Genomic DNA, 15454 nt, shown 5'->3' on the forward strand with positions numbered 1-15454 from the left:
GTGGCAACATTGTTACATGTTAAAACATATGGTCTCTATTTATTTCTGTAATATTCTTTGAAATGATTGCAGCTACTGGAGTTAATGTGCATTACTAAAACAATTCTATATAAATTTACGAATCTGACAGATTTACATGAACCAACTTCTATTGTTTTTGGTTAAAATACAGAACTGAGTACTAATACAAAAATCTACACCTCCCACTACCTACTGCCCCCTAATGATCACCTATAATTCTAAATGGACAATGGTACAATCTGGCAAATGCCAACATTCAGATACACAGACTAAACTTCTTGCTTCTTTTCTGAGGCAACTCTGCCTTTATCACCATCGGGACCTTCCATTCCCCTACCTTCTCCCATTTCATCATATTGTCGTTTCCTCCATCCTTGCTCTCGATCCATTGACTGTCCTTGTGAGAAGGGATGCTCTCCCCCATCTGGTTGGAATAAATTATAACAAACATTATGCTAACAATCCACTTCTCACTGAATAGACATACAACTTTACCCAAAAAAAAAAAGGGCATTTAGCAGAAGTGAACAGGTAATACAATTGGCCAGTGGCATCAAGATACAAAAACATTGAATAACTGGATATACACAGGATGAACATCTCAAAAATAGGAACAGAAATGATGAAAGGTGGCCAATATGGAACATTTTCAGCCAGAGGCTTGATTAGAGAATTCTGTACAAGTAACTTACATCAGTTGATCTACCAAAACGAAATTAAAGAGGGAGGATGGAAAGAAAAAAAAAAGGCACAGGCGCTTTTTAATTTGTACAACAAACAGAAGGCAATTAAGCATTACCACTTTCACCATCAGATGCATCCTGAAGCCTAGCAATAGCTTCTACCAATGCTTGTTCATGCTCCTGCAACACAACGATTCATTCAAACTCCCATATCAAGACAAATGTACAGACAAAAACTAAAGGAAGCGTGGTATTCATTACCTTTAACACTTTCTTGGCTTTCTCAACCTCCATTGGGTCTGGATGATTAGCACTAAAAACTTTCTCCACCTGCAAAGAGATTATCATTCCATCAAACACCATCAATCTGAAGACAAAATTAGAAACTTACAGACCCCTCCCCCCTCTCTCAGCAAGCTCACTTACCTCTTTAATTAGAGTATCAGTATGAAGTAATTCAATATCTCCCAATCCTTTTCTTCCAATACCATTCTGGGGCATAACCAAATCCTTCTTGGGCTGGCCCTTTAAGGTCCCACGACCTCTCCCTGCACCAGCAACAGCTCCACCACGGGCCGAAGACTTCTTAAAACCACGACCTTGACCAGTTCGACCTCCTCTATGGGATATTCCAGAACCCTCAGCCTCCCACTTGATGTCTTCATCGGATATCTGATACATATTAAATCACATAAGTTCTAAAACAAAGTCACTATATTTTGAATTGGTCACAAGAGATGGGCTACAATAAATGTATAACTTCTTTTATCAAGGACTGCAGACAGAAATATCAGAGCACAATATAAATCAAATGCTCAGGAGCCAACTCAACTGGTTACTAGAAAATACTTCGTATAAACCAAACAGAGTACATATATGTTCTGCATTGCATGGAGATGGGCTATCTTTACCATCTTTTAAGATTTAGACGCTGGACCTGTTTAATTATTTTAGTAACTAAAAAAATTAACCACCATAAAAAAAATGCTAATCAAATCAATCAGATTATTTATCCATCGTAAACTGCATTGAACAATATTATGACCAAACTGCAACTCCAACGAAAAAAAAAAAAAAAAGATCCATCTCTCCCAACCTTCAGCTCTAAATTATGTGATGGCGTGATGCTAATCCTGCTATCCAAAAAATCCCAGTTTAAATGTCCAAGCACAGTTTTCTCCTTTTCATATTAATTGCAACAAATTGGCTTATAGTTATTTAAAAACTCATGCTACAAGAGACTGACAAGAAACAAAAGATAGTAGCATTATTATAGAGACAATCAAACAGAATCACATCTATTTCTAACTAAGAGTCCCTACAAAAGGAAAATCTTGTCACTCTCATAGAAGCATTATTTTTATTTTGGAAAATAAGCAAATAATTAAAGGGATAGATACTATATTTTGACTGCTATAAACACTACAGTTCAATGGATGTCTGTCACCAATATAGGCATCTAAAAAAGAAAGAAGTAAACACTCCCTCGGTCTTTAATCATTTATTATTTGAGTTCTACCTAATTCTATAGTTGTACTTTATTCTATTCTCGGCAAACATTATTTACCATCTTAACACAATAAATTAAACCTTTCCACTCACTCCCTTATTTTTACACCACCCACCTCTTTACTCCTATCTCTCTTACTGTATCCTTCATTTTTTTCTTACACCCATACACTCACCTAAAAAGAAGGGGAGGAGTATGATGCATGAATAGCAAAAGATACAGAGATATAGTAGTAGCAACAAAAATGTAACTCTTTAAGATTGATTCCAAGGACAATAGACGTGTCCAACTCATCACAGTACGTCAGCACCACAAATGAACAAACCCGCTTTAAAATACAACAATAGCAACCATCATAATGTAATTAAGCACATGTTTCTCTTTTTATTTATGACTAGCATAAACTATTAAACTCGTAGATATAGAAAGCATGATCCACCCACCAATTAAAAAGCCTAGATTAATATTCTTCAGAAAGAGGAGTGTGTGATTACCTCCTTCAGATTGACCCATTCCCATGCTTCGTTTGGCGTATTCATATCATAAACCAAAGCATGCCGGCCCTAACAAAATTTGGAAGGATGTGAGTCTCCAAGAATCATTATATGCGTCATGCTTATCTTTTTCTCCATACTTTTGTGTGTGTAGGGGAGAAGAAGGGGGGGAGGGGGGAGATAAGAAAACCGTACCTCTTTAAAGTCTGTTATAATTGCCTCGTAGAAATTGTTATCTTCCGGCCATCTTGTCCATACTCTTTTCCCAATCTTTCCATAATTCTCAGTATCAGAAGGGTCATTAGCAGCAAAATTGCCTGATGTACTACGATTGGCTACCTGAGGCCTTCCTGGAGGAGCAGGAGAAGGGTATGGCAAAGTCTGCAGAACAGCAAGCTTCCATGAGTAATGGAAATTTACACCATAAAACACAGAGTGATAAGTCAAACAAGCAACTAAATGTAGTACAAGAGGAAGTTTCTGAGTATTGCCGTGTAAATCTACTTGAAATTTTTATTCAAAAAAAAAATATAATAAAAAATAAAAAACTGCAAACACATTAAGTATGCCTAGTAACTAGTAAGGAATAACAAACCAATATAGCAACAATCAAATGATAAGTTATCCCGTTATAACTAACAGAATTTACACATTACAGCAAAGCCACCTCTACTTTTCAACCTGTCAGCATTTAGCAACCACAGAACACCACATTGCAGACCTAGCAGATATAGTAACACGTGATAAATTTTGCAGACCTAGCAGATATAGTAGCACGTGATAAATTGTCTAGCTATCAAAATTTGTAATTCCAGAAACTTACTGGTTTTGTCTTTTTGGGTCGTGATCCCGGAGGTGGGCCTCGTTTCAAATTTGAAGAAGATGGTTGCATATTAGGATGCAAGGTCGGAGATGGAGCACCAACAGATAATCCCGACACTGACTGTCCTGTTTTCTGTTTCTTACGCGAGGCTGAAACAGTTGGACTAGGTACAGATTCGTGAACAGGTTGCGAAGAGTTAAGCATGCCTGGTTGCCCATTTGCCGTTCTCCACTCCCTGCCAAAGTTAATATAAATGGTTTTTGTCAATAGACAGCATCATCATCATCATCAATTATAACAAATATATTGAAAACACGTATGACTGATAATAAAAATAACGTCAAACCTTATTCTACGGATCATATCATCATTGTTCACCCTTGATAAAAGCTCCCTATGTTCCTCATCTGACACCCTCAGCTCCTTCCTTAATTCTGTTATCAAACTTTCCTTCTCCTAATAAACAGCACAATGTGTTTAGACAAATGAATATAATGATTCTGAACATAATTATAAATCAGCAACAGCATAGTACCCAAGAAATGGCATCGGATTGAGCCTTGAAGGCCCGCAAAACAGAGCAATACGCATCTTGTTCAATTATATGGATTTGTGTTTCCATGTCATTATTTGGCATCCTTGGATATGGAGCAGGGGCAGCAACTGCAGACCTCCCATTCCCAGCTACACGTGCATTTCTTGCAAATCTATTTTGATGAGGTGGTGGAAGATCATCATCCGTCCCTACCAAATTTCCAAAAAAAAACAAGATATAATTCAACATTATAAACAAACCACAATGGACAAACAAAATAACAAAACTGCAGAAAACATTCCTAAAATGGAAATCTGAATGAAGAGAAAGTTGAGATTTCAACAGCAAAGACATAAAAAAAGTTCAAATCTTGATGTAGCGCAGGACATATATCAAAATCTGTTTACAAAGGACCCCTCTCAGACTCTCAGTGATTATGCCGAAATAAGAACCGTGACAATGAAGACAAATATAATGCAGCAGATAATAAACTCGGTGTGACTAGGGATGATAATCATGGCAGCTATGGAATCAAAAGGCAATAAAAAGTAACGAGGAAATCCAAAACATACATAGGTTATCTCCAAACGTGAAGTAGAGTGACTCATACTACACCATTCCAAGACATAACTATTTTTGTTTCAAAACGTAAATCACTCTACAGTACAATGCAACATTAGATATTATCTAATTATGCCAATGTAAAGATATATAGGTTATTTTAAACCATCAATCCATGCCACTTCACTATATAAATCCCTTATAACTATACCAAACCAAATTCTTAATATGTGGAGATCAGGTTATTATGACATGGAGAAAATAGTAATTATCAAAGTAAACATGAAAGGAGAGAAGCTATAGAAATCGTCAGCATCCCACAAAATAATCACCAACAGCCCATACAGTATATTTAAAATTTTCACATTAAATATAGGCGTTAACAAATGGTTGAATGAATTGAAATTTCCACTTTGTTTCATTTAGCACCTAGAACAAAACCATATTAAGTTCTCTTATAAAGAGAATCTGAATCCCAACTAATAAACTAAGAATTATTCACGCAGAAACATTTCATTTAAGGCATCATATCATCTTACCTTCCCCCATAAGTATATAATTAAATGTTTAGATGCTCTGCAACAAATTGAAACAACTACAATGAATATAAGAAATATCACAGGATTAAAAAATCAAGCATGTTGATTACAGATCCAAGTATAACAATGTAACAGATGTGATTCAAGCCCACATAATTAAGTATGGCAAGGTTTGACACTCACTTTTGATTAATTGTTGAGAACTAACACCGAAAAAAAAAAAAAAAAAAAAAAAAGAAAAAACCAAGTGAGCGGCCAAATGAGAAAATCATACATGCCAACTTCTAAATAGGCATTTCCCTTGTCATAAGCAATCCAATAACATGACTGGAAATCACCAGAAAATACACTGAGATGACCTATGCTAGCACCAGTAACGCTAACGTCCGGATAAAAAGGAAAAACAAAAGTTAGTTACCCACCCCAATATTCATAATAAACGTTACTCGGACAGTTCACTTTATCATAGACTCTTGAAACTTTAATTTGGCCAACAAACTGCCAAATTTTAATAATTGGACATGCGATTAACCCGTACTGGACACTGTCACACTAGTAACCAAGGCAGAGTAACATAACCTATCATAGAGAATCTACAAAAGAGACTAATGATGTGAAAAGGGTGAATTCCCCATTCCCCAATCCCAACATAGATAGCTCCTGGAGTCCTGGGAATAACAGGTACCATACAGTACAGGATTAAACATGTAATTAAATAAAGCACCCTAATGATAACTTTCACATAAAAAAAAATAATAAAAAAATAAAAAAAAATAAAAAGAAAAATTCTTGATCAAACCAAATTCATTTGAATGTGATAACACCATTGATCTAGCTTTTTGACACTGCTTAAAATTACTAAAACTTACAATGTACCGAAAAAAAGTACTTCAATCATCATAAAGCTCCTGAACTTGGAAAATACTCATAATTTTGCCATTTCTAAGCTCTCAAACAGTCTCCTAGTTCTTAGTAATGCAAAAAACTTGAAAATTCATTTACAGTAGCAAAATTATCATTAAAGATTGTAAATTGCAAGTTAAACCCCAACCTATCCAACGATATTAATAGTAATCTAACGAAATTAAACCCCTAATTCGATTCACAGAACTACACCAAAATTCACAGAAAATATTGATGAAACAGTTCAATCAACCAATCAATAGTTCAGGAGCATTTCAAAGAAAACCCTAACACAATTCAACAAAATCAAATCTTGGAAAAAAAACAAAAAGTCGCTAAAATTCACACAACAAAGAAAAGATCAGAACTTTGAGTATCTCACCACTGCTGTCGGAAAGGTCGTAATCCATAACCACTCCTAAGAATCAACCCGAATTTTTCAGTCGAACAGCAGAAACACCCCACAAAATGACAACCCCAGATCAAGTCAGAAAAAAGGGGGAAAAGATCGAAAACCGATCTAAAAGTGAAAAAAATTAAAATTAGGGATTTGGGGGATGAAGATCTGGTGAAAAAAGAGGGGATAATGGAATTGAGGAAAGAAATTGATGCGAATTAGGGTTGAATGAGGAGAGAGAAAGAGAGAGAATGCGATGGTGTTGAAGGGTTGAGAAGAAACGCGGACTTGAAACATTTTTAGTTAACTCTATTTTTTTCATTTCTTTTTAGTTGATAAAAATTTTGAGTTCCGCTTTGATGTTTTTCTCTAGTTTGGGTGTAGAGAACCAAAACCCAAAAACTACGAGTAATTTAGATGTGTTAACGAAAACTTCCTTTGCCTTGCCTAACGAAAATTTTATGAGAGCAACACTTTTTTTTTTTTTTCCTCTCTCTTTTAACTTTTTTGATTTGATGAAATCCTATTTATTTGGGGGTATATATATATATATATATATATATATATATATATATATATATATATATATATATATATATATATATATATGTGGTAGTATAAGGTTAGGTTTTCAAAGGATAAAGATATAGTTGGTGTACAATATAATCTCATCATCTTGAAGAGAATAAGTTTAGACTTATGATATTACGATAGATATGGTTTTGAGTCAATATTGGCTCTAATAGGTAATACGTTCTCCACCAATATCCAAAAAAAATAAACTGTATTCGAGTTTTCGTGATTGTATGCAATTTGCTGACTTGCAGCATTAGTAAAGATGTTGTGAATTTTTCAGATTTTCTTCTTTCACTCAAACTTTATCAAATAATTCAACAACAAAACCTATACATTAATATCATGGATTGCTCTTTCTTTCTTTCAAAAATATCATGGATTGGATTTTTTCTTTGCAAAGGGTTATACTTGTTACCTAACCTCAACTTTTAGGTAAATTAACAGATTTCTAATATTGTGATAGTATGATTAGGGGTGTGCAGAAATGGACCTGGACTTAGTTTAATTAAGCTACAAGGATTATAAGTTCATTGACCAAATGGAAATTGAGTTATTTTGTACAAGTGCGGGATACATGCAAGTATTTGAAAATCATACAAGAATCCACATCAAACATTTATTGATTTATTAGCTAGCACATCTGCTCAAAGCTATCAATTTAAATTTGGGTCGGCTATGAGTCCAATCTAGTCAAGTCTTATTGGGTTATATTCGGACCGAGTCATGTCTAATTAATCTAGCTTTTAATTCAAATTCAAGTTTGGGTCAAACCGACCGGGACCGGACCGGGGGATTTCGGGTCTGTCTTCGGTCCTCATAAATTGGCGATTCCGGGTTTTCGGTCCGATCCGGGTAAAAACCGGAATATTCCAATCCGGACCGGAATGGACTGGAAAGTGTATTTTTGTAATTGTTTGGGTTAAAATTTTAAATTTTATGTTTAAATTTCTAAAAAATATAGGTACAAAACTTGTAATTTATAAATTCTAGGTGCAAAATAGGAAAGCACGCAAACAAAAACAAGACGTTAAAAATGTATGTATATATTAAGATGCTAAAATGCAGAAAAAAAAAAGAGAAAAGAATATAATTGGTCCATTCCGGTCCAAAATCGGACCGGATCGAAATAAACAGGTCTGGACCGGAACCCGGATCGGTTGATTACGGTCCGGTCCCGGTCCCCCAAAAAAAGTCGATTCCGGGTTCCGATCCCGGTCCGGTCTGGTTTTGGACCGGTGCACAGCCCTAAGTATGATTGATATGATTTTGAGTTGAGATAGGTTTTAGGTTAGAGGGAGTAGTGTTCTCCACTTTCGCCATGGCTATATCATTTCTTCTAAAGTGGTGATACCAGAAGTTGTCCTTCCACTCATTTGGAATTGTCATGAGCGTACATAATCAACCACGAGGTTGCAAGACATCAACTTATATAGTTTAATGATAATTTGAATTTTTCTTTGTAAATTTAAATTACCGCTAATATTCACAAATACAGCCTTTCCAAAAATCCATGGTGGTGTGGAAGAGGATATCAATGACACAATAACATCATACAATAGCTCACGCATATGTCAATTAAGACTTTGAATATTGTTTGAAGACTTTTTAGGGTTAAGTTATGAACTTATGAATGACAATGGTTGGAACATACACCGTTGGAAGGTGGGGGGGGGGGGAGTTTGTAGCCATGGTTAGGGGAGGGATTATTGGGGGCGGCATCAAGTGGTGGCTAGTGGTAAAGGATAATTTTGAACTTTTCAGAGACCAAAAGGACTTGAGGGACTTTAGGGGAAAATCAAAAAATAAGAGTGTCGTTGTACTCTTTAAACGTAGTCATTTTAACTATCTTGTGGCCATTGATTTGTGTTGCATTAAATCACAGTTTAGCATATATGGTTTAATGGTTATCAATGATAATGATAGGAGCGACAATTTGCGTAGTTTTTCAATGCTTGCATCAATAAATAATAAAAGTCTTAAATTTTATGATCAATTATTACACTCAATTCTTTTTAACATATGTAAACTAAATGAATAGAAGTATATTATGGGTGTATTTGATCCTAAAGCAATGTCATATATATGCAAATTGGATTATTGTATGTTTGGTTTTAGTCTCAGCAAAGAGGTACATAAACCGTCTAAACAGACTATTCAAATCCAATCTATTCCAGTCTAATTTAGCTCCGAATCTAAATACGATCTAATTCTTGACTTTACCTATATTGATCACCAAACATATCAAATACGAATTATTCGACCTCTCTAACTCGCAAAAATCTCAATCCGAACATGCCCTAAATTCGACACACCCCAACCAATCAAGTGAATCAACCATTGATCACACACACCTCTCCGCAAACTTCCCCAAAATTTGCACCTTCCCCATGACTCATGAATCATCATCATAACCGAAAAACAAACACCCTTTTTTCCCAAAACTCTCATCTTTGTGCGACGTTTAAGGGGGTGGGTAGTAATCACCGATTTATATGAAATGCTGCTTTCCCATTTCTCTCTTCTTCACTCTTCTTCTCTCTCCTCTGCCTCTTCTTCCGCCCTTTCTCTCTCCTCTCTCGCCCCTCTCCGCCGCTCCCTCCTCCGCCCTCTCCGCCGCCATCCCAACAACCCCATCAAAACCTTTTCAGTCATGGATTCTCAACAGAGTTCTTCCATTGAACAGGTTACTCAAGATTTGAAGAATCAGAAGCTCACCCATGATAGTAATCGTACCAAATTGAAGCTTGAAGAGCTTAATTGGGATCATTCTTTTGTTCGTGAATTGCCTGCTGATTCTAGGGTTGATAATATCCCTCGTCAGGTGTTGCTTTCTCTAATCTAGTTTTATTTTTCAAGGGATTGTTTTATTTTTGTTTTTATAATTATTTTGCTTGTTTAATTGAAATTTTTGGGCATTTGAAGTTCCTTGATGATGTGGGGTTGGCGTATTTTGGACAAATTTTAAGTGTGTTTGATTTGGGTTGCTGGTGAATTTGTTGAATGGAGTGTGTTGAAGGAATTGAATGAAGTTTTGTAGAAAATGAGATTAATAGATAATTGCGAACGTAAGTTGTGGATGTGAGCTAGCTTAGTTGGTATAATTGTGGGTCGATAACCAAGACTTGTGATCGAATCCCATTTACATTACTACCTTTGCGGCATTCGGTTTTGAGTGTATCAAAACCTGCGACAAAGATAGTAATGGGTTTAGATTTTGGAAATAATTGGGTTTACTTTACAACTTGAAGAGGTGCAACTTAGATTGCGGGAATTTGGGAATTGAGAACAAGTGTGGAGCACATCCGCGGGAAGTCGTAGGTGCTTTGTACATTTTAAGTGCGGGCAAGTTCCTTCAAAAAAATAAACAAAATAATATTGTGATCATGCTGTGATCAAATCACGTCTTGAACCGTCCTTTTGTGAAATTAATATATGACTTGATTTACCTTCAAACTTTGGAGTTTGCAATTAAGTTGATCACTCGCCAATCTTGTTTCTGACCTGGTGTTTTTTTGTCATTGTTCAATGATTGCAGCAAATCATTTTGTGGTGGGGGTTTCCTTGGAGGATGGATATATAGGGTAGATAAATTGCTTTTAGCATTGACGCTCTTCGCTATTGAACTAATTGAAGGAGTAGTTAGTGTTCCTGAATACTACTATGTATGTGTAATGATATAGTATGTATTGTAACCATTCCTAGGGACATGAAGTGATGTTAGAAATGAGCTCAGTAAATGGGTTATTCTTATAAAAGGAGCTTGGAAAGTGGTAAACTAGCTAATGTTGTATTACCATGAAGGAAGACTCAATCTTTGCTCTCTTACTTTTATGCTCAACAGCTCAAGTTTTTGTGGATTTTATGTAGAAAGATAAACCTTGACAACACATTTCTATGGATATTACATGGTTCTCTAGAACTGGATATTATACTTTAGGTGGAAACAGTCTATCGTGTTCTTGACAACAATGAACAAGTAATATTTGTAATGTGGTGAAGCATGTTTAATTATTAATCTTAAATAGTAAAGAGTTCATGTGAGATGGAAGAATTGGGTGGCCTGTTTACAAGCTTTCATATATTTTTTCTGACTTTAAGTAAACCTAAATTATGCATTGATCTTAATATTGTTGTTGTTGTGTGTATGTGTCTTACGGCTTGCACTGTTTCCTTTTAGGTCTTTCATGCTTGCTATACAAAGGTTTCACCCTCTGTAGAGGTGGATAATCCACAACTTGTTGCATGGTCTGAATCAGTTGCCGAATCTCTTGAGCTAGATCCTAAAGAGTGAGTGTTTATTTACCCCGCTGTATGAAGTAAACATAGTGCATATATATGGTAGTTGGCCTTGATATCATATCTGTTTAAATGCACCTACCCATTCTTTGGGGATGGACTCTCTATATACAATTCTTTCATTTGACCTGACCAATTGACTCGAGTTACGAAAGATTTTTTTTCTCTTGCTATTTTAACTGTTGCTAAAAGTACTTATTTCTCATGCTTATTTTATGATCTCTTGTTGTGTTGATCAGGTTTGAGCGTCCTGATTTTCCGCTAATATTTTCTGGGGCGTCCCCATTTTTTGGATCGTAAGTCAGCTACTTAAGTTTTTGAGTTTTAATTTCTTGTGGATATCCTTTATGGTTGAAACTCTTGTATCTCGGGCTGTTTGGATTCTCCCTGATGAAATATCTTTTACAGACTGCCATATGCTCAATGTTATGGCGGCCATCAGTTTGGCACGTGGGCTGGTCAGTTGGGTGATGGTCGGGCAATTACATTGGGCGAGCTTGTGAATTCAAAGAAAGAAAGGTGGGAATTACAACTGAAAGGCGCGGGCAAGACCCCATATAGCCGCTTTGCAGACGGGCTGGCCGTTCTTCGTAGTAGCGTTCGGGAATTCCTTTGCAGTGAAGCAATGCATAGCCTTGGAATCCCCACAACACGTGCCCTTTGTCTTGTAACCACTGGGAAATTTGTTGTCCGAGATATGTTTTATGAGTATGTGCCCACCAACTATATTAATGACATCCATTTTCATACCAATGCCCCTGGTTTTATTAAAGTTTTTCATTAATGTATCAGCCAGAGTATTCTGTTTCTCATGGAAAGTTTTCCTTGTCAAGCTCTCTCTAACTTGTGCTCTTCAAGCAGCTCATAAAGCTTTTATTTTGATAGTTATTATGGTTTCTATATCCACTCCTTATTTCTTTCTTGCCCATGTTCTTTGAATTTGCATTATGGGCTAGGAGATGGCTAGCTGCATGGCTGGTAAGCCTGATTCTGACTATTAATTCATTGTCTGATTATGATCAATCTCTGCTGTATGCAGTGGCAATCCAAAGGAAGAACCCGGAGCAATTGTTTGTAGAGTTGCTCCTTCCTTTTTGCGTTTCGGTTCATACCAGTTACATGCCGCTAGAGGGAAAGAAGATCTTGATATCGTTCGGCGTCTTGCGGATTATGCCATCAAGCATCACTTCCCCCATATTGAGAATATGAATAAGAGTGAAAGTTTATCTTTTAACACAGGCTTTGATGACCAGTCTGTTGTGGATCTCAGCTCAAATAAATATGCAGGTTGGAATTTGTTCTGGTGCATCTTTGTTTTAGTTAATGAAAAGCATGCCTTTGTTAGCCAGGCTAGGTTAATACATAGCTTTCTTGGCCAGGCCTTTTCAAACTACTGCTCATATGGGCTATGGTGTGTTGCCTCTTGTGCATGTTGTTCCATGTTTTTTGTTTTTAAAATTTTTTGATTAATTTATTTATTTTAATTTTTAATGACTGACTCATGACAGACTAATATGAGTCATGATAGCTTACACATCGTTATATGTGCAATGTCTTGTTAAATTATGGTTTTGTTGTTGTTTTTCTGTAGTGATCCTCCTGTTTGACGAATATGCAAGAATTTCATTGAATTATCTTATGTTTAATGAGACTAGAATAACCTGAAAAGGACAAACGATACTGTTATTTCCCTTTACCATAGAATTTTTTTTAAGTGACTTATTGAGAAGCTTTATTCATGCATTAATTTTACCATTACTCTGTGAATCTCATGCTTGATGCTGCCATAGTTTTTCCTACTATTTGGGATTTACTTGTTTAGGTAATTGAACCTTTATGAAATTCAACCATGCAAAATCCTTATACAAAAAAATTGCTTGTGTGTTTAAAGAAAGTGAACTGATATTTTTTTGCCTGTTCCTTTTTCTATGAGTGGATCAGCTTGGGCAGTTGAAGTTGCTGAGCGTACTGCTTCATTGGTTGCTGGCTGGCAGGGGGTCGGTTTTACACATGGTGTGCTGAACACCGACAATATGAGCATCTTGGGTCTTACAATTGATTATGGCCCCTTCGGTTTCTTAGATGCTTTTGATCCAAGTTATACACCAAACACAACTGATCTTCCTGGTAGAAGATACTGCTTTGCAAATCAGCCTGATATAGGCTTGTGGAACATCGCACAGTTTGCTGCTACCTTACAAGCAGCTAATTTGCTTCAGGACAATGAGGCTAATTACGTCATGGAAAGGTACTTTTTGTTTTGCAATTATACTTTGAACACTGCTATGGTGGTGGCTAAACTAACTGAGGAATATTGGGTATAAATAATTTTCTGCAGATATGGAACTAAGTTCATGGATTACTATCAAGCTATCATGATAAAAAAACTTGGACTGTCCAAGTACAACAAAGATTTGATCAGCAAACTTCTCAACAACATGGCTGTTGATAAAGTTGATTACACAAATTTCTTTCGGCTACTTTCCAATGTAAAAGCTGACCCTAGCGTTCCAGACACCCAAATATTGACCCCCTTAAAGGCTGTTCTGCTAGATATTGGTCAGGAACGCAGGGAGGCATGGACCAGCTGGATGAAATGCTATACGCAGGAGGTATTGATTTCACACTATTGCAATTTCTATCTTGTTCCTTTATTTTCTGAATCTCTTGTCATACTCATAGATCTAAATCATGTTATTGATCATTTTTTGGGTGGTTTGTGGGGTGTGAGAGCGGAGAGGGAGGCAAGCATGATCAGCTGAAGTGGTGATACCACTGGCTTCCGCATTCCAGTCCTGGCATGGTTTCCTTTTTCACTGTAAATCTGCATTTCTGATATCAGGAATGTTGTAATATTTCTAGATATAAAAAATTGTACATATCTGGGTGTGACAACCGTGGATGGCCCAAGTGGTAATTGCGCTATACTATTGCTCTCCACATCCTGGACTCAGTCTCAGGATGGACACTTTGTATCCCCCTCCATCACTGCTACCCCTGACTTGCTAAGATAGGATACAGTGTTATGCTGCTGCTACTTTTTGATCCTTATTTTGAGGAGCATGAGTTGTAATTCTATTTCTTTGCTGTGTAACTAACAACCAAGTTTAAGGTTTTATGATATTATCTTTGTATATAGTACGTATGTCTAGTCCCTACTTAGGACATAGTGGATTTATGTATTGATTAAATGTTCTCTGTCTCCCTCTCAGCTGGTTTCTAGTGGAATTCCTGACGAGGAGAGGAAGGTTGCTATGGATTCTGTCAATCCAAAGTATATCCTGCGGAATTATTTATGCCAAAGTGCCATTGATGCAGCAGAGCAAGGGGACTTTGAAGAGGTACGTCGGCTGCTAAAAGTCATGGAACGCCCGTATGATGAGCAACCTGGGATGGAGAAATATGCTCGCTTACCTCCAGCTTGGGCTTATCGACCTGGTGTCTGTATGCTCTCCTGTTCTTCTTGATTGGCTGAAAGTCTCACCGTGAAATGAAGAGTTTATGCTGGAGAGTGCAGGGTTACATTCTGTACATAAATAGCGGTCTTGTTCTTTATTTTCTCTATATATTAGATAAATTTTTCGGTCTTACATTATTGCTTAGCTTTTTTCCTTTTCTTTTACAATCTGAAATATAATTTGCAGTTGAAAAAATTGCACACCTTTGTTGTTGTGAGTCATTGTAATATTCTCAGCATTATTGCTTTACAATAGTTTACAATTACATTCCAATTGAGTTTTCTGCCTTTGTTACCTTTCGCGGATACTACTCTCCTTCTCCTCCCCTCTATCCCCTCCCCCCACCTCTCTTCTAATGGTACAATGTGTTTTTTTGGATGATGAGAAATTGTTGCCTTTCCTAATTTTGTATTGGTTTATGACTAGAAGTTCCAATGTTCCTAGAATCTTCTAGAACGGAAGGAAAGCCCTAATCACTTGAGCTATCCTCACTCTCATAATTTTTGTTATTTAACCTTACATATGAGGACTTGTTATGTCTCAAGTCACGACAAATCAATTTCGGATAGAAGTATCTATTGAATGAAGATTTTATGGTCACTTGTGTTATTGCGATGTGATCGTGTAAAAGATATTAGAAGTTTATCATATGTAGCAT

The 15454-nt window shown here is 36.4% G+C and overlaps 2 protein-coding genes across 3 annotated transcripts; one reads left to right on the top strand and one right to left on the bottom strand.

The window, feature by feature from the left end:
* Nucleotide 1: 1 nt before the first annotated feature.
* Nucleotides 2-6920, bottom strand: LOC145574142 (protein EMSY-LIKE 3-like). 2 transcript variants are annotated; one of them, XM_081631883.1, is made up of 10 exons: nucleotides 6452-6920; nucleotides 4067-4275; nucleotides 3878-3987; nucleotides 3532-3766; nucleotides 2904-3089; nucleotides 2709-2777; nucleotides 1131-1376; nucleotides 966-1034; nucleotides 821-884; nucleotides 2-445 (listed from the first exon to the last, which is right to left on the bottom strand). In XM_081631883.1, exons 1-10 carry the CDS (start codon nucleotides 6477-6479, stop codon nucleotides 291-293), a joined length of 1371 nt encoding a protein of 456 aa, XP_081488009.1. In that variant the 5' UTR covers nucleotides 6480-6920; the 3' UTR covers nucleotides 2-290. The 2 variants fall into 2 exon arrangements, with proteins under 2 accessions (XP_081488009.1, XP_081488010.1); XM_081631884.1 differs by lacking the exon at nucleotides 6452-6920 and adding an exon at nucleotides 5167-5191.
* Nucleotides 6921-9397: 2477 nt separating this feature from the next.
* LOC145574144 (uncharacterized) lies at nucleotides 9398-15077 on the top strand. The gene is made up of 8 exons (XM_081631886.1): nucleotides 9398-9863; nucleotides 11220-11329; nucleotides 11578-11634; nucleotides 11747-12046; nucleotides 12378-12625; nucleotides 13280-13586; nucleotides 13677-13950; nucleotides 14551-15077. The coding sequence occupies exons 1-8, from the start codon at nucleotides 9540-9542 to the stop codon at nucleotides 14803-14805; spliced, it is 1875 nt and encodes a 624-aa protein (XP_081488012.1). The 5' UTR covers nucleotides 9398-9539; the 3' UTR covers nucleotides 14806-15077.
* Nucleotides 15078-15454: the final 377 nt, after the last annotated feature.

The sequence above is a fragment of the Chenopodium album genome, chromosome 13 (assembly GCF_948465745.1).
Source record: "Chenopodium album chromosome 13, dcCheAlbu1.1, whole genome shotgun sequence".
Lineage (NCBI taxonomy): Eukaryota > Viridiplantae > Streptophyta > Magnoliopsida > Caryophyllales > Amaranthaceae > Chenopodium > Chenopodium album.